Genomic DNA, 25,287 nt, shown 5'->3' with positions numbered 1-25,287 from the left:
TACTGAGAGGTCGGCGGAAAATAAAATCCTCTGATTCTCTTTTCTGGTCCAAACTGAGCAGAGAATATAATCCATCTGAAGCTTCGATGTCCTGAATCAAACATGACAGAAATAGACGTCAAGTTCCAGGTCATAGCTTTAGTTTGAAGGCATCAGTTTAACCTAGCTGACATAATCAATAATTCCCACCTTGCTTTAGTTTAAATATATATATATATATTTTTTTTTTCTAAAACAAACCGGGATCTTACCTCAATGTAGCGACTGAGCCCCATCCTGGATGACAGGGAGATGAGGAAGAGGAGCAGCTGTGCGCGCAGAGCCAGCGACATGCTGAAGTGCGTCTCTCGGTAAAGTGTTTCCTGAAGCTGAGGGGGGAAAGAACGGCGCCGGCTGTGAGGTGGCAGCTTTTATAGCAGCACAGTCAGACAGGCAGGCCTACATCAGAGGGTCACTGAAAAACACTGGGACTCACAGTGATTCAGATAACGTGTGAAAAGCTGTCATTCAAAGCCATATTAAGACATTTAGATATGCGTGGTTGCGTGGAAGCTAAAAACAACTGCGTATGATTGAGAAATCAAATTTTAAGTCATAATGAAACTCATTCCTGCCAAAATTAATACTTTTACTTAGGTAGGCTAATTCATCGCTCGGTGGTTATTATGGCTTCAGTTCAGTTCCCAGCAGCAGGACCTTATAGGCTTGACCAGGCAGTCCAAACAAAACAATGTGCAGTGTTTGTGAGTGGGAAGCCAGTGAGGGATCATGGTGGCCTTAAGGTTCCTTTAATCCTCTGTGAGGTACTGGGAAACAATCTGTGAACCTTTGCCTCAAAGTAAATGCTGACTGGAGAGAAGTTTTCTGATATCCCTAATGTGCATCATAGTGCTTGTTTTTCTCAACCACTCTGTTACAAGTGTCATTTCTAGGAGACAATGATTACCTGGAAAGGTGTAGACTACCAATCTGCCTCTACTGATTCACATGGAAGTGCCAGCTGTACCTTATTTTGCCTTTTATCTCGCCCTCCTCTCTTCTTTCTCTCTGCTCTGCGACTTGTGGCCTCTATGTGTAGACTAGACCAGTTTCTTTAACTTCTGGCTCACAATGCCAGTTAAAGGCGTGGGCGAGACAGGCAAGAAATCCAGGGAATACTTTCAAAGAACCCTCTCCATCTCCCTATCATTAACAGAGAAATCATCGAAAAGTTTTTTGTGATCCGTCTTTCTAAACCAAGCAGATAGATTGATACTGTGGCGGCAAAAACTTATCAACAAATCCAATCAGCAACTTAAAACACCATTTCTATCTTTATATTCAGAATGGAAAACAGATTCTGTAACTACAAAATACACTCAGTGGAGTGCAGACTTTCACCAAGGCCAGTGTACTTTCTGTGTAATCCTGCTGACAAACCAACAAGCAGACACAGGTGAAAATTTGACCTATTTGGCAGAGGGAATGAGTTAGTTGCTAACACTAATTTTTTTCCAACCCAAGCATAAAAAGGTCATCACATAATCAGACCAGAGGATCATTTTGTTTAGATAACATGACTAATACTGCTCTTTCCATTATTTAGGCAGGCAGATGTTGATGTCCAGCTAGTATGACTTCTACCACTGCTGCAGCAGAGCATTAAGTGTACGGTTGTGTTGTTCCTTGCATGTCTGTGTGGAGAGGTGTGCACAATACGCGCCAGTTGCTCAGTTAATATTTGACCCCACCTGGGTGTATTCTACTGGTGAGACCAAACCAGAGAGTCTAAGCATGTAAATATAAAGCTGTATTCAAAAGCACAGCATTAATGACATCTTTTAACAAAACAAGAACACTGTGAAGAGAGTCATATTCTGCACAACACAAATAACAAGAAAAGGAGCAGAGTGAATAGGAGAGGGGGAAGCGGAAAAGAGTCAGAGAGAGAGTGAAAGAGAGAGAGAGAGAGAGACAGAGAGATAGAGAGAGAGAGAGAGCCTGTGACGTAATTTGGTTTGGAGTGACATAGCAAATTCATTTAGATGAGACTAATTGTGGGTGTCCATGCTGCCACTGCGAAAGGTCAAACTCAGATGTAACTGTGTGTACGAGATGATCATCGCCCTGTCAGCATTCATACACACTTCTGATGGAACAACCCACACGTTCTCTCATTCATCTGAAATGAAGACGAGAGATTCTGTGTGAAACACTGGCTCGCAATTATCTTGAGCTAATGATAGCTGACATTTTGTCATAGTGATGAAGGTCTGTGACGTCGTACACAGGAGTGCAAAACAAAACAAGAAGTAAAGAAAAAACAAAACAATAATGAACATAATGAATAACATTTGGTTTAACACCCCCTCAGTCTGTTGTCTACAATGCTGATGACCTATTCAAGGTGTATTACTTTCATTTAAAAGCCAGTGGTCAGTGATAATAATTAGTTGTCTTACAATGCCCTTGTGTTGAGACGATGTCTGAACCTATTAGCCGAAGTCCCGCTGCTAAAGTGTGTTTTGCTAATGTGAATGACAGCAGAGGGAAAGGAAAATGTTAGCAAAATGCTAGATGGTGTGTGTATGTGTGTGCTACAAGTGCTTGTTCCCTGGCAGTTTCTCACAAATGCTACCATGTGTGCGATGTGGCGCTGTGATACATACTGTAATTGTTTAAATCCAATTTATTAAATGAATCGATAGATTTTAATTAACAAGTAACTCCACAGTCTCATTATATTGCTTTAAACGCTGAGCAGATATATCAATTCATATTATGATGGTCTATTCACAGAGTTCATCTTCTGATCTAATATAATATAATCCTATCCAATCCCATTTCCCCTATTACCTCCCATAAACCCTCACCCTTCCATTGAAACCCCTGAATGAATGAACATCTTGTCCTGATAAACTTCCTGTGCAAATGTGTCACATTGCAGAAATCAGGATTTAAAAAAAAAAAATGCAACAGTGGCAAGATAAAATCAACGATTACATGAAGAAAACATGACAGCATACAACAAAAGTATCCCACTAACATGTGACCTAAAAACACAGACTGACAACCACATACAAATTGAGTTAGCTATTACAATCAGTGAATTGTGTTTGTGTTTGTGTCGCTGCTCTGATGCTGTGTGAAGATGTAACATGAAACTCAGATATGTTTTAAATTAAATGAATTAAGAAAGCTCCCTGTCTTTATAACTAAAATAAATCCTAGTGGAAGTGTCAGCTGCCTCAGTCTCAACAAGACAAAAGACTACAGCACCATCTGGTGGCAAATGTAGGAACATTTTCTTAAAAACGCAGCCAATTCTTCTCATCAGAATTTCCTTAAAGACCAAAGCAGTTCAGAAAATCTTAAGGAGTGTAATTTTGGAGTGCCCTCTGTGTCTGGGATGACTGCCTCAGCTGGCCACCTGTCCATGTGGTCAAAGTCAAATCACAATGATTGTTGACTCCACACATTAGCGTCTTAACCCTGCCTTGTATCCCAGCATGCAGCCTCCCTCTGCACACCTGCTCCCTGTCAAAGATAGCACATATAACTAAGTATTTTTGCTTTATTGTTCATTGTGTGTTGACTCCCTTATAAACACACACACACACACACACACACACACACACACACACACACACACACACACACACAACACACACACACACACACACACACACACACACACACACACACACAAAGACATACATACACACCTGTGTGTGGATCTGTCTGTCAACGCAGCGGTCCAGCCCAGATCTCCTTACTGCCTGACTGACCCATTCATCTCCTGTGGGGGCCGTAATGAGCCGACCCTCCCCGTTTGGACCGACCTGACAGAGAGAGATTACTTTAAAGCCTGCATGGATTTTCTTGCTTGTCCCCTCCTCCCCATTCCTCTCCCCTGAAAGTGGTTAATTCAAAGTACATTAATGAGGAGCGATGGATAACACACTCTTCTTTTAATTACCTTCCAACCGAGTTCTTCAGGGGAGGTCTGGAGACTCCCATCTGATGCTGGCCTGTTTGTTTGATTTGCTTTTAGTTGTAAAAGTTTTTCATCTGGTACATTTTGTGGTCAGTATAAATTGTAATGAATCATGTATGGGTCCATCATGGAGACACTGTATATTAAGGGAACAAATAACCGGATATGCAAAATAAACTTTCATAAAAATCGTCTTGGTTTGACTTATTCTCTCACTTATTCTCTGTAAGTGTGTGCAAGGTTGTTTACTGTAGATCACACACTTTCCTGTATTATCCAATCACTGACAAGGTCACTGGACAAACTTTGATTCTATTCATCTTTAAGAATATAATGATACTGTTCAAAATGTATGTAGATTATGCTGAAGTATTGTATGTACCTGAAAGAGCCACTGGAACAACTTGTGTTTGGCCTGGTAAAGCAATAAACACATTTACAGGGTGTGCAGTGATGACTGATGGTGCATGCAGATGAAGAGAATAATTCAACATAATAGTATAATTATAGAACGCACTGTGGAATAATTGTTCTCAAGCAGCAAGAGACCTCTTTACCCAAAGAGACACAATCAGACAGATTGACACAATCAGAGAGCAGTGGCCCAAAATCTAAAAGAAAATTGATGCTTCAAAAGTTAAACATCATTTACACATTAAACTTATATTTACATACTCTTTGTTTGACTGATCCAATCAGATTTGTCCAAACTCGATGTCCAAGTTTGACCTGGTGGAAAAATACAAGACAAAGTTGAAATTAGTTGAAATTATAAAGGGACACTATTGATACAGTACATTACACATATACAAGGTATAGTTCTTGTAAGAATACTTGTTCTTTCAAACAAACAATACAAAGCTAACAGAGTGATGTGTTTTAGTTAGACGGGGTCAGAGGAAAACAACTGAGAGAGGTTGAACAAACCTTTGGCTCAGTGTATAACAGGGCAGTGACCATCTCCAGACACAGCTAGCAAACAACAGAGCATCAACTCTCTTTGCATTTGGAGGCTCCTGTCTGGTGCATCAATGTCCATGGCTTCCTGAAGCCCCTGTTGGCCAGTATGGAGGATTGTGCCACTCTATTGCAACCAGGTTTTCACGGCCTTAGGCCTTAGGTTTCGGTGCAGGAGAAGCCAGGAGGCCACAGAGGTTGTTGGCATGGTGGGATAAAAACTGTAAAGAATCCAATGGCGTTGTCTTTTGTTGGGCCTCTGTAATCAGAGGCACCACAGAAGACAAGGATAGGACTATTGCAATGGGTTTGTCAGCAGTGACATTTTTTAGACCAATTTCTTCCTCTTTTAGAAAAAATGACAAATTATACGAATCTAAATCAACTCAATATTGGCTGTAAATCTATCCCAGTGTGTATGTTAGATTACCTTCAATGCCAGCAAGCTGCTTCCTTTAATTCAATCCTGACTGACCTTATATCCACTTTGGATAGATAAACTGTATGTTGTTCCCTAAACATAGTGTTTGAAGTTCCCTGGCTGAAGTTCCCTCAAACTCTGAAACATGTCTGCTCAGGTGGGTGGGCCTTTGACACACAGTAAATGTGTTCCTTCATCATTCAGCCTCCACTGTGGTCTGGTCAGTCTTTTCCAGCCTAATAAACATTGATTAGTCCACATAATCAATGCACTCAATGACAATGATTCAGTGCACTGCATAAATGTATCGACTGCAATCAGCTATAAACAGCAGCCCTCTTTTTCATGCATTTTCTACGTTTTATTAGCAATGTTTTGATAGAACAATAATTGTACAACTCTCTGTAGCATCAACATACATATTTCATTAAGTGATACCGAGATGAGATAAAATCTATTGACCATCTGTCTAAATTCTTAAGAAATAAATAAATAATTGTATGAATGAATAAAGAACATTTTTGCACTGTGATCCTCTCAACGGCTGCCAGAAGGTGGCAATGTTTAGCTGCCGTCGGCTTTAAAGCGCTGACAGCTCTTGGTTGGTGTCTTGTCATGAAGTGTTGCACACTGAATTGTGTTTTCTGTATTTTAGCAGAGGTGCATGAACTGAATAAACAAGAAATGTGACCAGAATTTTGTTTTTAAATTTCAGTTAGAATCTGGCAATTCAAATCAGGAAATGAAGAAGATCAACTGTTGGATACTATATCAACAGAACCATATAGTAATACAAAACTAGCTTGGCCACCTGCATTCAGATTCAGCATGTAAAAGGACATCTAACCTGCCTGTCTGGGTGAGGAGAGTTTTTGGGGAATACCATAACACGCCTATCTGCTCATAGAGTTTCAACTGCTACATCTAAGGTCCAAACGAGAGACGTGTGTTAGATCATCTTTCACTAAACAGTTGAATACATGGAAAAAAGTGCAGAAGGAAAACCCCAACGTGAAGCATGTAACTTTTCTATCCCAGGTTTCCGTGGCCATGCATGACCAGGTCATGTAATGAATGTTGATAAAGTAGAAAAGCCGGTTTAATCAGGACGGATCACTGTGCAGAGGTGGAGAATGTCAGAGAGAGCAGGCACAGCTGCTTAGTGAGAAATCCAATATTGACTGTCGGGATAAATGTCCTGCATATTCTCTCATCTGTCCCAGGGGCCGTGGTATTATGCCTCTCACGTTAGCACTCCTAATTGGATTAAAAATGGCTTGTTATTGGGAGAAAAATGACTGAGAAAACTATCATGATTATTGCCTCTCAACAATGTTGGCTCCCAGAGCTGAAGTGGTGAAGTAATTGTCATGGCTTTGGAAAATGTCAGAATCGGGCGATGGAGTCTCTTTTGAAACAAACAGCTGCTTTGATTGATTAGTGTTTTAAGATCAAACCATTGGGAGACAATGCAGTCACAGTCAGTGCCTCATTCACTGTTATTCTGGTACTATGAAGTAAGAAATGTCACATCAAAGTCCAGCAGCCATGGTATTTATTTGCAACTCTCTTGTTTTATACTTTTCAAATTGTTGTATAATCAACTACACTTTGTGTGTGTATGTGTGTGTGTATGTGTGTGTGTGTGTGTATTTGTGTGTCAGTTTGTAGGTAGACATGTACTGTATGCATGCACGCGTGGCTGTGAACGCATGCGTGAACAGAAATGAAACAGACAAATCCATCAGACGTCCAATGGGTTTTGGTTTGTATACCACCAGGAGCACCCATTAACAGAAAATAAATGCTTGACGCCATAAAGCTGACAGTGTCTCATTCATACTGACACTCTGGCTAAATTACACATAAAAGCACTGATAACATCATCATTAAATATTGATTTTAAGGATGGTTGAAACGAAAACACATCCACACATGGCCGTGCAGATGAGGGAATTTGGATGAGAGTCAAAGCGGATCGAGCAGAGTGGTTGAAAAAACCCCCAGAAAAGGCAGCTACAGTGGCATCTCGTGAGAAAAAAAAAAAGATGGACAGAATATAAGCAGAGGACGAAAAGGAGAGAGTAAGAAAGGGGGAGAGAGGGTGAAAAGTAGAGAGAGGTAAAGGGTTGGGGGGGGTTAGAAAGAGATTTAAGGCTGAGGCTCAGAGCAGATGTTAGTGTTGATGATGATGGATGCAGGTTGTTGAGATGCAGAGTTGTTATCATGAGAGGCACTCGCAGCCTCCTCACAGCACACACTTTCCCCCCAGATGTCAATGTGTGTGTGTGTGTGTGTCACAGCAGTGGAGGGGGAGATGATGAAATGAGCAAGCCACGGGCCAAAATTAGGTAAACATACACACAAAAGAATTCCTTTATCAATGTTGGTTTTTTATAAAGTTGTAGATGAAAATTCTTTTCGTAGATGAACCACATGTAATCCCAACAATAAGGAGAAGCTATGAGATGCAACAAAGGAGAGTTTGGAGACTGATTAGCACAGATGAAGCTAATGAACAACTGCCTTTTACACTCTTAGGCGGAAAACACAGTGAAAAGCAACTTCCTCTAAAGGCCTTAATTGGATTAATTTGAAGATTTTTCTCCTTTATCTGACACAGGAGAGAAGTCGCATTCTCTTGCATAAAACCATATGTCACTGGGTTACCACACACATCCTTACAATAATCCAAATTCACCAAAAAAAAGCAAACAAAAAACCCACACACACCGGCTGCACACGCACACATACATAGGCAGCAGGTGGTGTGTGTGTGTATGTTGAGCGGTAACCTGCTCTACACTCTAACCAGATAAAAGGTGCAGGACAGAAACATGTCGGTAATTGATTGCTAATTAGTTCTTTTGTTGTCGTCCATTGTGTCCTGACAGAGCTTTGCCCTGGGCTGTCTATTCACACACACACAGACAGACGGACACACACACACACACACACACACACACACACACACACGCACACGCACACACACACACACACACACACCCTCCGGCTTCGCAGCAAGGAAATAAGCATAGCTAGCCCACAAGGAGACAGACAGATGTAACCCCAGCAGGCCTCTGCTATCGAACTCTTCAATGCAGATACAAAAGACTTGACAGTGTAAACTGTGTTTTTTATTCACCTCACAAGCATTCTCAGACAGAAAAGCACACATGCAAGCCTCATTTCCTTTAACCAACCCCCCACCTCCTGAAAAATCATCCAGCTGCAGTGCCGCCCCCCCCCCCCAACTGCATCCTGTTTTACAGTATGAGCTGCAGCAGACTATACCTATGTGCCATTTCCACTGAGTCGCCATGCCCACATCTCTCTCTCCCTCTCTCATCAGTGCATGAGAAATTACCTAATGAGGAATGGGTCGCACATTTCCACAAACTCATTAACCCGCGAGCGAGTGAGACTAATTGCAGCGTTTGGGTAATGTGATTTCACATCTGTTACTGCAGCCCAGGACACAGTAGTCAGCACAGGGCTGGATCTAGTGGGCTGAGCCATGCATAGAGCTAGATTTACCAGAACAACACACTCTCAGGCTGACACTGCTGCAGCTCCAGCCTGGATGGGTGGAGCAGCCAGTCAGTTTTGGCTGTGTTTAGAACATTTGATCAACTGTTGTCATGAAATATCTTGTAATTACATTGCTCCTGCAGGGTGGGTGGGCCGCTTACATTCATTCTGAAAAAAATATTGACTCCTACTTGGCCAGAGCTGGGATGTGTGATGTAGGGGTGAATATATAAGACAAATAAACAATGACCTCGAATCAGATTTCAAAAAGGCATTAAATTAAAAGAAAAAGTGGCTTTATTTTTGCCTTTTCTCTCTGTTTGTCAATTTATTCTGAAATGTAATGTCAGACTCAGAGGGGTGGCCAACTCTTTTCCACAAATAACATTAATTTACATCCCTAATTCACACTGATATTGGTTTATATTGTAATTTTCAATGAGTGTAAACAACTGATAAGTTAGCATTCACTGTGCACTGACTATAAATGTACGCATGAAAAGTATATTTTCAATTATCTTGAGGTTTACCCTCCCTGGTGAGTTACTTATGCTTTCTTCCACTCTGTATAATAATAGTGTGGCCTGGCCATTGTATCAATCTGTAAATGTAATCACAGTGTGATCCCTTGTTATGCTGCCGTATGGCACACTCTTAAACAGCTTGAAAAATTATGTTTAAAAAAATTGTTTCTTACTGTATGTTAGAAAACTTCAGGCTATTTCATTCAGGCTAATTGAGTATAACAGAAACATAGGGTTTGACACACACACACACAAACACACACAAATGTGAAAGCACAGGGAGGAATAAATGAATTTTTCAGGGTCTTGACTTGGGTTGGTATTTTCAATAATTCAGTAAATTACTGCAAACAAATTTGTGTTAATAGAAAAGGTGGGAACCAACTGTTTAATACGGGAAAAGTAATATACTTTTGTTAATTATGATTAATCCTTTGTTTAACCCCCCTGCATTGTTACCGAAACTCCAATTATAAGTTTACAGGCAGTGGGACTGCTTATGGTAATGCCATATCTCATCAATTACCATCCCGTGACCGTAAATTGGCCTCAGCGCTGACAACGAGATGAGGTTAACACGCTGATTAATTTGAGCTGCTGTGATTTCAGGCTCAAGTTGACACTTATAATCTTTGACACAGACAGAGAGGTCTGCTCACTTTCATAATGGAAAAATTTTATTTACTTCTTTCGGAAGCTGCGTCTGAGTTTATAGACATTAGCCTACATTTCACATCAGGATAATTTGAAATGGAAGCAACGCAAACAAGGTGAGTTTTTTTCTTATTACAGAGCTGATGGGCAAGTAATGATGAATTTCAAATAAATGTCAAATGATCAAAAGGTGTAAAAGCTAAACTGCTTAATACTGTTTATCTGTATTTTTTGTCTGTTATGACATGCATGTAATGTAGTAAACACCTATACAAGCTGTGCGTAATAATAAATCAGAAATAATGAAAACACGCCGGTTTACCAACTGCATGGCAGTGTGTCAGTTAATATTCATAAACAGAGGATTGTGTTTGTCCATGGCTATACACACACACACACACACACACACACACACACACACACACACACACACACACACACACACACCTGATATTCATACAATATTTCATGTTTTGGATGCTGTTGCCAGTTCAGTTGCCAACACTACACTAACTGTGCAGTTATACACATGCAGGTGTATGTTGATCTTTTGAAAGGTTGTGTGAAATTGCAAAAGATGAGCAAAATATCAATCAAATAAATAAATTATAAGATGAAACGCCAAGATCAACATCTTATAATTTATTTATTTGATTGATATCTTGCTCATCACTTTGTTAGGGCTCCTAAGCTCCCTCCATGAGCAGCTGTTTGTGCTGCATTTAATAAAACGTGAAAAAAACATGAATACTTTATTGGTAATGCAGTGCTCTATGTTGTAGGTCTACATAACACCTAGTACACTGGCCTAGAGTTTATTGTTGTATTTTAATTTTCTGAAAAAAAAATGACTCAGAATAAAGTCTGTCTGTGTGTGGGTTTGTATTTATCCCAGTATTTTTTGTGGGCCTACATTTACAGAAGCACTACACTACACTGGTATGAGCCTGCAGATAACACAGTGGTCTCTGAATACCACAGGAACTTCAGTAGGTTCAGTTTCAAAAGACACATCATTTATTTCTTCAATTAGAATTTCGTGAATAATAATGTGAAAGCTGCACACTGACTCAGCTCTGCTCCAACTCTGACTTAAACCTGAAGATCATTACTGTAAACCAGACTTAATGAAAGCACACTTTGGCTACTTGGGCTATATATATGTACAAATTGCTATTTGGCAACCACCCAAGAGCAAAATGGTACTGTATCTGTTTCTAATGCAGTGTGAACAGGAGTAGCCTGCAGATGCTGGTGACCCAGATACAGGCTGATAGGCATGTATGTAATTATTGGATTATTGATCCTGTGGCTAAATTCTGGTGGAATTCCACTTGCCTTAATATTTCTGTAACATTCCTGTGGGAACTCGGTGGTGTTTTCATTTCGTTTTCATCTCCTCTGGCATTTCTATCCCAAACCCCAATTGGATATTATATTACAGTTTAGTTTTGCTAAAACTAATCGATTATGTCATTTCTATTTCGCGAGTTAGAGTGATAGCAGCCAACTTTAGCCTAAAAAAATGCAAGCTATAGAAACTATAGGCTGGTATATACTGTTGACATAGACACACACACAGCCCTGTGTTTCCTCCTGTTTAGTTACAGTCCAGTCTGCTCAGTGGGATGACCGTCATGGTTGAAAGCAATGACCGTCACATCACAGCACTGACATCTTTACCGCTGCTGTCTGCCACCATGGGACCAGTCACCCTTCATAAACCCTTAACCCTGTCACCTCAAACACTGAAAAAAAAAAACAAAACGAAAAAAAAAAGAAAAAAAAACTCAATAGGTCACCGAGCAAAGACCACAAACAAAAAGAAGTTTGTGCAACAAAATATCTTTCAATACAGCTGCCAAGCCTATAAACAAAACTTGTCAAATGTGTCGTCATACCTCCACTGTTTTTCACAAATGATGATCCGAATAAATCCCCACACAGCAAGTTATTAAAGAAGATTACAATGCATTTTTCAAGATATAATATAACGAAAAATAATTAGATTATCTGTTCGACTCTAATGGAGACATGAATCATTCTTGTTTTGACATTCTTGAAAATTACTTTTATTTGTTCGTCATTTTAAATTGGTACAAACCCGTCAATGTGGTGCATTTCGATGTAAGATCAAACATTTAAGAAATGTGTTAAGTAATAGCACATACAATAAGTTAAAACATGTCACAAAAAAGACCAGCGGGTACATAGCAAGAATGTTTTATCTACACAAAACATCCTAAAACATAGTAGGCCTACTGAAAAGATCATTGTATATATTTTCTTCTTTTGTCCTCTTTAGATTTATGCTCCCGTCTCATGCAGACGAGACCGAGGTCGCCTCAAAAGTACGTGTTTCAATCTGAGTGGGAACCATTTTCTCCTGAAATTATCCAAGCGTTTAAATCCACATGCACAGTGCAAGCCTGAGACGCAGTTCAATAGGCCCACCTACTGTATGGTGTGTGTGTTTGTTTGTGTGTGTGTGTGCGCGCGCGCGTGTGTGTGTGAGTGGTAGGCTGTTACCAAAATTTATACCCCATCTTATAAATAACCTTTTGACATAACACAACTTCACCTGAACACAATAACATGTGTGCGTAAAGACACACTCAATGAAAACGTAAATACGACGATTGTTTGGCTCTCAGTAATTAGGGCCTATAATCTAGAGATCATTACAATAGTATTTATCATCAGTAGTTGATAAAATCCTTTTGAATTAACAAGATAAATAACCCCAGACCCAAGTTATTTTTTCTTCCATTTGTCCATCAGTGTTGTCCTTTTCTTTTTGTCATTATGTCTAGATGAAGTCACACACAGTCTCCACATTTCAGACATGTCAGGCCTGATTAGCTCGCTCGTTCTCTCGTGTTGCTCTAAATAGCGGGGGAAAAAACAGAAAAAGAGCCGCAGGGTGGGGCTGGGAGAGGGAGTTAGGAAGAGAGGGGTGCGGTGAGGGAGGTTGTTTTTGAAAAGTCACTAAGTGAAACTCATGGACACTGTGTGCTCCAGCGCTTTGCGCCGCAGTGACGCGATGCTTGTCCCTCTCCACATGTCACTGTCCGGGGAACTACACAGCTGCGGGGAGCCCGATACGTTCGTTGGGCCGGAGAGAGAGGCCGACATTCCGGGGAAAGGCGACTGGTAGAGGTGGGACTGCAGACCAGAGCCGTTGGATGACAGGCCGTTGGAGAGACCCATGGAGTTTGGTGGCGGGCCTGGGCCCAGGCTGCACTGTGACAGAGACTGCGCCATGCCCGGCTGACGACCCAGGGCAGGCGGCAGCTGCAGCTGGGAGACCCCCGGCATCCCCGTGGCCCAGCGAGAGTCGTTGGCGTGGAAGGAGCACAGACTGTTCTCCATGGCGGCCGCGGCAGAGAACTGTGGCAGGCCCGGTGTTGGGAGCAGAGTCCCTGGGGCGCGGAAAACATTGGTAGTCTTCTTCCTTTTCTTCCACTTAGCGCGTCTGTTCTGGAACCAAACCTGCGAGCAGAGAGACAGGACCGTGAGTCATCAGAGGGACAGACTGAGGAACATATGTCTGAGGCAGTGTCAGTTTACATTGCACCATAATATGGGCAGCAAGGTGGATGTTGGAAGCATGTCCCTACAGTAGCCTATGTGTGGGAGAAAAACAACCCATTATTACGTTCGATAATGTCACTAAAATCTCGCCACATCTCACACAAACTTTAGGCTATAATAGAACATTTGGGTCAATATAATATTAATACAACTAAAAATTTGCCATTTAAATGCTTATTTTATGCCATAGCAGCAGAGCAACACAAATCCTCTCCAAGCTATGTGGCCTGGTCTGAATCTGACCACTGGTGAGCTGGGACAAACTGAAATAACAGGAAATAAACATAGACCAAACCTTCTTCAATCTCTTATCAGAACACATTGTCTGCACCAGCCGAGTAGACAGACCTTTGATGGGTTTCTGTCTAGCAATCATTGTAATCCATGAGTCGAACTGATCTATAGCATACAGCCTTTATAACATTAAGAAAAGCCTTTCAAAATAAGTTTTTGTTAATACCAACCATTCGTGCTGTCTACGTGTTATCATGTGTTTCTAAGACGCTATAGGTGGAACTAACGCAGCTAAAACGCCAGTCTTAGAAATGTACTTGTAAATAAAACAGAGGGAGCTTTGTATGAAAAGGCAGCAAACACAGGGGGGTTTATTACTGGGGTTCCGCAGCAGTGGGCCGAACAATTTATATTTCTAACATCTTATTTACAAACAGATTAATTCAGAATTGCACTAAATATCGCATGGGCTTAAATACAAATGGCCCGCATTAATGTACACAATCTACGTGAAAATAAAAATCCACCCATCCGCACACGCGCGCACTCAGACCCACAAACCCACGTACACGGCTCTGAACGCACGCGCCTCCCTGTTGGGCTTTATAAAGATTTCATCATCTTCGGGCGTGATTAATGCGCGCGCGAGGCCGTGAGTCGATGCCTCCGTATTAAAAGTGAAATCTCGCTCTCATTCCGCTCAGCCATCCGTGAAACGTCGGCCAAACCCATTACACTCTCGCGGGAAAGAAAATGCAATTTCTCATTCCATTAAAAAAGTACAATATATTCTTGAGTCCTATTAAGACGTCGCTGATAGAGCATTTTAAAAGGAGAGGCTGCGGACGCCCACTGAAGGCTGCACCTGCACGGCCTGCACTAATGTTTACCAACAGCCCGCAGAAGCAGACCTGCACTGAGCGGCTGGGATACCGCACTAGATGGAGTAAAGAATTGATTATTAAGGTGACTAATGATTATACTGCTTTTATTGCTTTCAGAGGGATAATTTGCATGAATTTCACATCACTGGTTAATAACCCGTTCACTGTTATAAATAAGGCTGAAACTGGTTGATAATGTGTTTGGTTTGTTAGAGCCTGGTCCTGCAGGCGTCTTCAAAAATAAGCTCTGTGTAGTGTTATATATGTGTTAGCAACTATAAACCGTTTAAAAGTGTTTCGTATGTTCAATTACCCCGAATAAAAAATATTAAATAAGATTGCAAATGTCACCACTATAAACCACACATTCCCATCCTAATCATTTTGTTAAAAAAGGAGGGCTTAATATTTTATTATATCTTTAAATTCTTAAAGATGTACTCTAGAATATTTTGGGCACCCTTTGGCCATCTCAACACCCTATATTTGTAATTGTAATTATCAAAGCTTTAATACCACATATGTAATTTTATGCAGTTACTGCAGGTCCACATTTCAAAATTGGACAAAAAAAACAAATGAAAATCAGGCAGCTGCAACTTCCACGCCCCAATTTTAATATTTCAGGGGGTGGGTTGGGGGGTGCAGTCGCCACAGGTGGCGTTGTACAATATTTTCTGAAAATTGTAAAAAGGCTCCTTAATATTTCTGACTTCACGAGAACGGATTCCTGCTCGTTATTCGCACCTGAAATTGTTTCAGAACCTTGGACAGAGACTTTGTGTATTAGACGGGGCACGACTTCTTTAAATTCAATATCACTTAGCATCAGGCTAAACCTGAACTAATTATGGGATATTTTAATTATATAATTCAATTCAAATAGGCTTGAGCCCATATATTTTCTAAAGCAATTGTTATAAGAATTTCAGCACACAACGAATCCACCCTTTATTTTTACACAGTTTTTTCATGTGAGTATAATGAGGCAGTGTATATTTTCTATGTAACCCTAAAAAGATTTTTTAAGCGATTCTATTACTTTAATGACAATCTACACAATTGTGCACTTTAAGTTATAGTTTGAGGGAACTTAGACTGCACCAGTGACGTCAATGCACTGGTGTTAGCTTTGACTTTCTAATCATTTGCACCCAAAACTTAACACCTAATCGCTAGAGACCGATGACAAATAACTGAAAATACATTATAGTAAATGAAAATTTTTTTTAGCACATATTGTCTGACTGCCTTCAAGACATAATTAAAAGATATTTGGACATTTATATCTGAAAAACCGTACAAGACCAAATGTGGACCCACTTGTTCTTGGTCACACACCCTGTCTTATCACGCCAGTGTTTGCATCTTGTAATAGAACATTGCGCGAGTATTTACCTGAACTCTGGACTCAGTGAGGCCGATCCTTAGCGCCAGTTCCTCCCTCATGAAGATGTCAGGGTAGTGGGTTTTGGCGAAGCTGCGCTCCAGCTCGTTGAGCTGCGCCGGGGTGAAGCGCGTTCGGTGCCGCTTCTGTTTCTGCTGGCTGGCGGACTGACCGGAGCTCTGCTGCGGTTGCTGCTGCTGCTTCTCCTGCTCCTTTCCGTTTACCGGCATGCCGGCAGAGTTGGATCCCACAGTGGCTATGTCTTCTCCCGGCAAGAGGGTGGTTCCCTCTACTGAATCTGAACCAGGGGCCATGTCTCCCGGATGCCCCTGGTCTGTCACCCCACCTCCCAGCCGGCACTTGAGAGCCTCTCGGTGTCCGAGTAACTCTGCAGCATCCTTCATCCCTGAGAGGATGAGGAAGAGAGAGGCTTTGAGTAAACACACGGCAAAATCCTAAGGAGCAGCATCTTTAAATGACAGTTGCATGAAATAGCTTGGTTTCTTCTATAAAGCTAGCGGTGGATTAATTTAAAAAACATAACAATAAAGTCAGTAGCTTGCAGCTCGAGTCATAATTTTATACCGTAATTTTTGCTGTCAGATCATTCCTGATAAATTACTGTAAAGAACTGCTTCCAACAAAGATAAACCACTTAGCTTTTAACACAATTAACTACACAGTCTATTTATCACTTTAAAATGTTAAACAAGAAGTTGAAATCTTACACTGGAGTTTAGGGCCGGAGTTTAGTGATGATAACTCACCGAGCCGAGCATCCAGGAGGTCGGCGTGAGAGAGCATCGCGTACCGCTCCAGGGCGAAATGCGCTCCAAAAAAATCCTACAACTTTGGGGCAATTTAAAAAGTATATATCGTCTAAATGAACGAAAATTCGGTTTGTGGTTAAAAAAGGAGGTCCCTTGCATTATAATGTCCTTTAGAGCGACGGGGAGGCGCTTATTAGTTGAAAGAACCCGTGAGCTTCCTCAAATAAGAGCCAATCAGAGCGGGAGCTTGGAAATGTCAGCGACGTGACTCCCCCCTCTTTTTTTTTTTTTTTTCATACACACAAACGCACGCACACGCACAGATTCAAACGTGCACGAAACACTACAATTCAATCCAATCCTCTGCCATTCCGTCCTCTGATTTATTAGCTTTTCATGCTCAAATTATTCCACGTTAAACATCTTAATGTGTTTGTTTAATCTCATATAGCCTGTGCCATGACAGGACTCCTGTTTGTAGGTAGACATACATGTAAAATACCGGCGGGGAGCTCATGCAGAGGCTTGTTTTACTTTGCTCAAGGAGAGGGGAGCTTACAGTTATTTGAGCCAGAAAATGTATTGCCATTAAATAATTACACAAACCCAAATCTCAATTTTCAAATCACTGGACTGTGTCAAATAGGCTGTTTACAAACATTGACCCTACTTCAGAGCGGGAGGATTGATCTCCCAAATTAATGAAAAAAGCCTACACATTAAAACACATTTCAAGCTGATTACACTATTTTATTTTCTATTTTTTTTTGAAGAAAGGCAGGGTGAGTGTATTCTGTACAGTGTGGACTTTAGTCATAAAAGAGGAAAAAAAAACTATAGGAGATGAGAAGCCTTACAACACCAGGCCTCATTTCAGCCCCACTTCCCTCCCGTCCTTGGATCACAAACAAAACGAATATCGCTCCCATTCCCCCATGGCAGGTGATTTGTGGAAACAAATGGAGGAAATAAATAAATAAACGAGTACAGATGGATTTAAGCTCTGTTAGTGATCGGCCGCTTTAACTCCCATCGACTTTTCATCAGCCCGGGGGCAATTAAAGGTATTTAGGCCTGTTTGGTTCAAACAAAATCAGACGTGGTAGACCCTAAACGATTGTGCCCCTTTAGCAGTGGTCCATAAGTAGGTCTATTATACAATTAACAGGACAGTCATTGATCTGCGCGCTACTCTTACTTCTCCAGACAGTGCTGGTTAGAGAGGGCTTTTGGCAGATGTCAGGGTGAGCCTGGTGAATAGACCTCCGCCTGGGACTAAATAGGTTTCTTTGCATCCGCACAAAGGAGGCGTCCGAGCGAGGACTCCTCTCTCTCCTCCTGCACCACATGGAGGCAGCTCATCTTTTATGCTCCTCAGCCGCAATCTGCCGGGGCGCAGGGAAGTAGCCTATATGTGGCACAGCGTGAAAACTTAAGGAAATGGTCTGGTGCATGGTCCACTGAGATGAGGAAAGCTGTGACCAGCTCCCGACGGTTCAGGATAAGCAATCATCATCATCAGCAGCAGCAGCAGCAGCAGCAGCAGAGCCTCAATTCGTTTGATTCAGAAGTGTAGACAAGGAGAGAGCAGAGGGACTGTCTGTGCTGGGAGTTGGGAGGCCAGCCCTGCGTTTGAGAAGGGCTTGAGGCAGGAGAGACGGTTTGTACGCTCTGGAAGTTGTTTGATTTCCAACTAGTGGAAGCATGAGGACAACTGATGTTACATAAAAAAAATTTTAAAAAAATTAAATGAACTCAGCCCATGGAGGTCATAGCTAATTTTCAAAATTGCAGAAATAAATGTATTAATAATATGATACTCTTATATAAATTACGAGTTAAGCAAATGTAACAATAAAATATATTAAATCAAATTATATATATTTATATATATATATATAAAGCCATTTTTCAAGTTATTATCTGGGAATAATTTGATAAAAAAATTCTAACAATTGAAAAGTACGTGCCTACTACCACTAGTAAAAATAATGCAATTATTAGTCTATTATCATTATTATTATTAGCCTATTAAATGTTTTACTTATTCATTTTATTTTATTTATTGGCAAAAAATCATGTCGTGTAACTTGTATTTTTTCTTTTTTTCCGTTTTTTAGAAAAATAAATAGACAATAATGAATATTTAATGAACAGCAACAACAGTAGGTCTAATAATAATAATAATAATAATAATGACTTTTTTTAAAAAATATTGGTATGTTTAAAGCATAAAGATTCATTCGGAATTTATGTGGACGCTCTGTTTACATAAAATTGTAAGAATTAAAGGTTGTAGTTATTTTAGCCTAGCATAAGTACTGATACAGTGGTTTGTTGCAGTGGAAACATGGAGCCGGGTAGCAGATATCCCCTCAGCTGTCCGATCCTCAGGCTGTAACTTATTGCTGTAATAAGAGGAACCCACATGAAATGGGTCTATGTCTCACTCAGCCTCCCTAACTGGACCACATCAATCTTCCCCAGTAAAAACACACTCACATACAATCCTCCCGGGTTAATGCGGCGCATCTGAGTGCGGAACGGCTGTTTACACGCGAGGAGACACTTTTAATGGAAGCGCACCAAAAACAAATGCAATTTTGTAGAGCAATTTCAAAGATCAAGAATTCCGTGTCCACCCTCTCCGCGCTTTTTTAGCAATCAAACTGCGTTAAATCCATTGCTCATATGGGCCTTTGCGGAATAGGTTAGAATAATACAAGTAACAAAAGGCAGATGCAGGGATGAGATCCTTTACACCACAACCAAATTGTACCATGGACCAGTAGGCGAACTGGTTGTTTCTTACGTTCAGGCCTATTGCCTCGCCTCGTAGGCATCTGCATTCACTCAGTTATAGAAATCTAAAAAGGAAAATCGATTTTTCATCTGCAGAAACGGCTCTCTAACAAATCACACTGTAGTTTTGTGCAGGTGATTTGATGACAGTCGGATGAGGAGTAAGGAGCCGACCAATAAGTGCGTTGCAATCCGAGCCCGAGAGATGCAGAGAGAGGCGAGAGTGGAGAGCCGCAGACAGGCAAACCCATTAGAGGCTTCCCTCTTCGGCCACCCAGCCTGGCTGCACCACCCCGCGCATCTCATGCCCCAATTAGGCCCGCTGCCCTCCGCCTGGTCTCCGTTACTGCGTGATCTGGTGCACGGAGCGGTAATCACGGCTTCAAATAAAATAATCAGCAAAGAAGAGCGATTTCCTTAATGAGGAAGAAGAGGCGTGTGTCACGGAGAAGGTGGTGTGGTGGCGGCGTGAGTGCGTGCGTGCGTGCTTGGAGATGTGTGTGTGCGAGTGTGAGTGTGAGTGTGTGTGTGTGTGTGTGTGTGTGTGTGTGTGTGTGTGTGTGTGTGTGTGGTAGCTGCGGGGTTATTAAAACAGCAATGAAAGTCACAAAGGTGTCATTAACACAATGGTGTTCTGTCTCAACAGCTTTAAAAGTGTCTCATTATTTCTGCTGTTAAAAGTTGACCCCAGAAACACCCAGTGTGAGCAGCCACCTCATGCCAGTCAAAATGAAGCATAAAAGGTGGAGTGTTTCAACATGTTTATTGGGCCAATATCCCCAAAGAACAGTACATTCATGAATACACAGCATCACTTTCCCAAGTGCGGTGGACTTCTGCAGCTGATGGACACCTACTCTGGCATGAACTGTACGTTCACCACCACCTCACAGACACTCAACCTCTCAACTTAACCAGAACAATCCTGGTTTTCTTAAATCCATCAAGTGGAAATTTTGATTGGAAAAACCTGTCAAATTGTGTCTTCAGTATTACTGCCCATCTGTAGGTAAATGTAAAAAGGCCAAGTGTTTAATAAAACTGTTCCATGTTTGTGATGATTTGATTAATAGCTCGCTCTCCACAAAGAGACCATAAATATTGACTATTCAGCTAAAATACTCCTGCTCGACCAAGACAATTTAACATCTGATTAGTCGCCTAATTGACTAAAAGGTGGCAGCACTAAACATCACACACAATCATTCAAAGTCCCAACAACATAAGGCCAGTGGACCTGCTGATTCTAGTACCTTAGAATGACAAGGGTCAACGTGCATGTAGAGTCAGGATATATACACAAATCATGGACGTTATCATGCATCATCCACTAAAACTCAAAGGAGCTGGACCTTTCAAAACCCCCAAATGTAGTTAATTCAAATAATTTCTAGACCGACACAATTCTGCGCTTCTCCATTAAAATCACTAAAATGCTGAAAAATGGGGGAAAAAAAGAAAGAAAAGAAAATCTTCAAATGGATGGTGATCAATTTGAAATCAAAGCCATTTTCCTCCCTTTCTCAAAACGGACATTTTGGAAATACAAGAGTTTAAGGCCACCGGCAAAACAAATCTTCTCTGAAATCTGTGTTGACAGTTTATTGGCTGAGAGTATCTACTGAGGTTTGCAGCACAATTCTGATAAAAGCTTGATTCCTCTGGATCATGAGCCTCTATGTTTTCATTAGATCTCACTGCTGGCAGCACTGTAAAGCAGCAGTTTGCTTGAATGTGCTTTTTCCTCTGCGTTAATTTAATTTCTAGGCATAAATACTCTCAATTTTTTAATTAATCATATCTTAACTTAATCAGATTTAAAACAGAAGCTAAATATTTAACTTGCAGGGTTAGAGTATTAAGCATAGCCTGTAATCTATTGTATTTACAGCCTGACCTCAGTCAATTAAGTTTCTCCAGCTGTCTGCAGATCTAATTCCTTCTCCTCCCAGACACCTTGACTTTCCCTCCAGTTCTGCTCCAGCTATTAGAATATGTTCTTTCTTAAGTCCGGTCATTAGTTAGGTCCATTACTGTGGTTCCATCATTAGGAAGCTGTAATGCATCATTGAAGGTAATGAGTGCCTTACATTACAGGTGCCAGCGAGACTTAGACACACTGTAGCGAGACCCTTTCCTACACTGATGCCTGAAATATCTCCGCTTTCTACACGTTTTAACACTGAAAACTGTCAGAGTAAGGCTCAACAAAGGCTAGCCAATGAACAGGTGTAACATTTAAAGTGTTAGGAAAGCTTTTATTTACATAACGATTGCAGAAATGCTTTTGTGGGACGGAAGATGATTAAGTAAAACATCACAGTTTATGATTTAATAGTTGCAGATGGTGAGAGCAACTTGTGGTTATTTTTGTGGCAGACATGTGCGTACAGTATATATACACACACACACACACACACACACACACACACACACACACATATACATACGTACCGCCTTACACACACTTGTGCTCCTAAAATACCAGATAAAGGGGAGGACTTGGGTCACTAGTGTCTCTGAGTAGCTTGAAATTAGAAACATGTGCTGGTAATTATCAGCCTGCAGCAAAGCCACATCATGCAATTTAATGCCTCAGCAAATTAAAGAATAAATGGGATCAGTCTCTTTGACCTTGCTCACTCTGACTTGCCGAACTTGATCTACCTGATACTTCAGTGAGTGTGGCGCTCACTCACTCTCTGGGAGGACTTATATAGGCGCGCGCGCGCGCGCGCGCACACACACACTAAAAATGAGCTCTGGCTGATTGTGTGATGATGGGAAGGATGTGGAAGCAATGCAGTAAAACCTATAAAATAAAACGAGAAAGCACACGCACACGCGCACACACACTTGTTGTATTTCTCTGTTGTCGCCGCCCATCACAACCTCGCAGCTTCCTTGTGTTTTCAGTGCGTTACTCACCCAGCCAGTTCAGCTCGTCTCTCACTTCACAAATCCCACACTTTCCCATCCATCCATTCTCTTTATCATCCTCTGCTCGTCTCCTCCCTCTCTCTCTCTCTCTCCCTCTCTGCCTCTCTCTCTCCTCCCTCCTTTCAACCCACCCCCGCCACATTTCTGCTGCTTCTCTGCTAAACACGGCGCACTACCCCTCCCAAGATTAATTGATCATCAATTTAGCTCTAATTTGGACCAAGTCAGCTGGTAAATGGGGCAGTTTTCCCTGATTGTTAGTGAAATGTGTGCAAGTACATTGATAAATTTTGATTATTTATCAATTACAACCAAATGAACTAAATCTATTGAATAAATTCTAGCCTGATTGCCATAATAGAGTTTGAAAATATGGCTATTGATAATGATTCCGGCTAATAGTCTTTTCCGGCCGTGGTTGCCGGCTTGTCGGAATGACAACACAAAACTCATTTTTCACAGAATCAGCTGAGTGAGTGCGAGGCCGATCTTTCATTAATCAGTCACATTACGGAGCTGATACGCCGTAATACGCGCCGCTTTCCTCAGAAAGACTCAAACACTTTGTCATATTTTATGTCAATTACCAGTCATTTCGTTGTGTTCCATCAAGACATCTTGTAATAGTTAACATATGCTAAGGTAAAGCTCCCCCGTCCCGCCCTCCGGGAGCTCCACTGGCGGATGATGCCGTCGTTGTGTTTGCAGGAGACAGGGGGCTGATGATGAAATGGGCCCTGCTCTTAATTTCTTATTTTCCTGAGCTGAGGCGCTTATGGGAAGGGTGGAGCAGGGGCTTTTTAAATGGACCTGCCACCGTGTTTTCCCAAAGTTAATGGAAAAGCAGCTTGCTGGAAAATAGGAGAGGGAAAAATTGGAATTAGGTTCAGAGGCTTTCACACACAATAACAAGGGATAACTATGAGCTACGGGCCTGTTTCCTCGCTGACATACAAATTAGTGCCGTCATTTTCTCACAGCCTCGCGCCATCAACTTAAAGTGATCTTTTAGTTTTTTATTTATTTATAATTTTATCAGGAAGGTGTTGGGACACGACTGTATGGCGTGAGAGCTATTAAAAATAAACCAGATGCTCCGTGTACTGTTCAGTGAATCAAACCAATTCGATCTTAAACGCGTCTTACATTTGCCCTCTCCAGGCTGACCGCTGGGAGAAAGGAATGGGGGGTGAAATAACTGCGATATCAGCCTTCCTTTTTAATCAACGATATGAGCCCCTCTGCACCAATCATGGCTGCTGGAAGCAACTTAATGATCAGCATTTAGACTGGGCAGGTAAACCGCCGCGCTATGGAGCCAACACAGGGGCCAACTGCAGGTGAATTAACCCAGTCCAGATCTAATATGCTGGTGTCAACTCTGGTTAGTGCGTGGCTAACTGTGGCCTGTATTGGCAGTGGCATAGCATCCAACATTGTCTCCCTCATATGCCAGCAGGCAGCTATCTATAATCGATGGCCACTTTTAATTGGACAGGCTGTCTGTTAGTGGACGCCGAAGGTTGTGCAGGGGGAGCAGCACTGTATTTACCACATGGTTATTGTGGATAAATAGGTTGGGGACGTTGGAGCTTTTCTCTATAAAAAGCCAATCAAGGCTTCTGCTGTTGCATGACAGTCAATTATATTTGGGAATTTCACATAGTGACCCATAACAATTTATGAGGATCCCAGTCATAAAGTCTGTAATAAGCAGGAAATGCCATTGAATGAAATATTAATATGTCAATCAATCAAAATCAATGCAATGAGGTAGATTTTGTTTAAATGCACTTTAAATATTTTTAAATGACCCATAGGCACTGAATAGCCTGCATTTGTCGCTGTGCTCTCAACACACTTTATCATTGATTAAATATTGCAAAGACAATGACATTATATTAACAATTCAACAGTTTACCATCTTACAGACTATATCATTGTTTCCAGTTGTTTCCAATGCTAAAAAAATAAAGAAACTTTTGTATGTCATTTAAGTCTAATTGAACTGAATTGGCCTATTATATCCAAACACAACTAACTCATCTAAAAAAAATATGGTGGATTGGTATTTAAGATATGGAATCAATAAGGTAAGACAGAAATATCTCCACTAATGCAGTCAGTAAATGAAATCAGCCGCTATTAGCCTCATTTCTATCCAGGCAAGGAGGTCAGAGAAGAGGAGAAATGTGAATTAATTCTCTCTAAGCCGGAACGACCTACTGATGCTGGGTTGAAAGGCTTTTCATTCCATATCCACATACTATTCATTATTTCCAAAATGAACTCCGTAGAGGTATAGGCCGCACTGCCTTGACTAATAGGCCTAAGTGACTTTTCCTTTATTTCGCCACTTGAGGTGCGAGAGCCTGGGCGCGATTAAGAAATAACACTGTGGGTGCGCAAGTTTAAAACTGCGCTACGTGTTATTTGGAGCATAGCCAAGGTAACAGGTGATGAACACTGACTTAACTGTTCTCTCTCATCTCCCCCTCACGATTGATGATTGTTACACCCCAATGCCAAGCCTCTGCTCTGTTTTTTCCTTGTAGTATTATTATCATTATTAGGCTACTATCTTTTAAAGCAGCGGATTGCAAGCGCTGTGAG

General features: G+C 41.3%; 2 protein-coding genes across 4 annotated transcripts in view; both read right to left on the bottom strand.

The window, feature by feature from the left end:
• The window catches only part of LOC130169246 (corticotropin-releasing factor-binding protein-like), a 55,277-nt gene that overhangs the window by 8,099 nt on the left and 21,891 nt on the right, over positions 1–25,287 (bottom strand). The window contains exons 2-5 of the mRNA XM_056375808.1: positions 4,652–4,705; positions 3,705–3,821; positions 252–368; positions 4–91 (exon numbers count right to left, since the gene is read on the bottom strand). Of these exons, the coding sequence (XP_056231783.1) occupies positions 4–91; positions 252–332 (169 nt within the window). The 5' untranslated portion in view covers positions 333–368; positions 3,705–3,821; positions 4,652–4,705. The remainder of the gene's footprint in view (positions 1–3; positions 92–251; positions 369–3,704; positions 3,822–4,651; positions 4,706–25,287) is intronic.
• LOC130169245 (homeobox protein orthopedia B-like) overlaps positions 12,106–25,287 on the bottom strand; it is a 35,033-nt gene continuing 21,851 nt past the window's right edge. The window contains exons 1-3 of one of the 3 annotated variants that reach the window (XM_056375805.1): positions 16,891–18,262; positions 16,174–16,568; positions 12,106–13,555 (exon numbers count right to left, since the gene is read on the bottom strand). In XM_056375805.1, coding sequence (XP_056231780.1) covers positions 13,052–13,555; positions 16,174–16,568; positions 16,891–16,966 — 975 coding nt within the window. In that variant the 5' untranslated portion in view covers positions 16,967–18,262 and the 3' untranslated portion in view covers positions 12,106–13,051. Of the gene's footprint in view, positions 13,556–16,173; positions 16,569–16,890; positions 18,263–25,287 lie in introns of those variants that run through there. The other 2 variants (XM_056375806.1, XM_056375807.1) reach the window with 2 other exon arrangements.

Source organism: Seriola aureovittata, chromosome 5 (genome assembly GCF_021018895.1).
Source record: "Seriola aureovittata isolate HTS-2021-v1 ecotype China chromosome 5, ASM2101889v1, whole genome shotgun sequence".
Taxonomy (NCBI): domain Eukaryota; kingdom Metazoa; phylum Chordata; class Actinopteri; order Carangiformes; family Carangidae; genus Seriola; species Seriola aureovittata.
The sequence above is the reverse complement of the archived record's forward strand: the minus strand, read 5'-3'. Positions and strand labels throughout refer to the sequence as shown.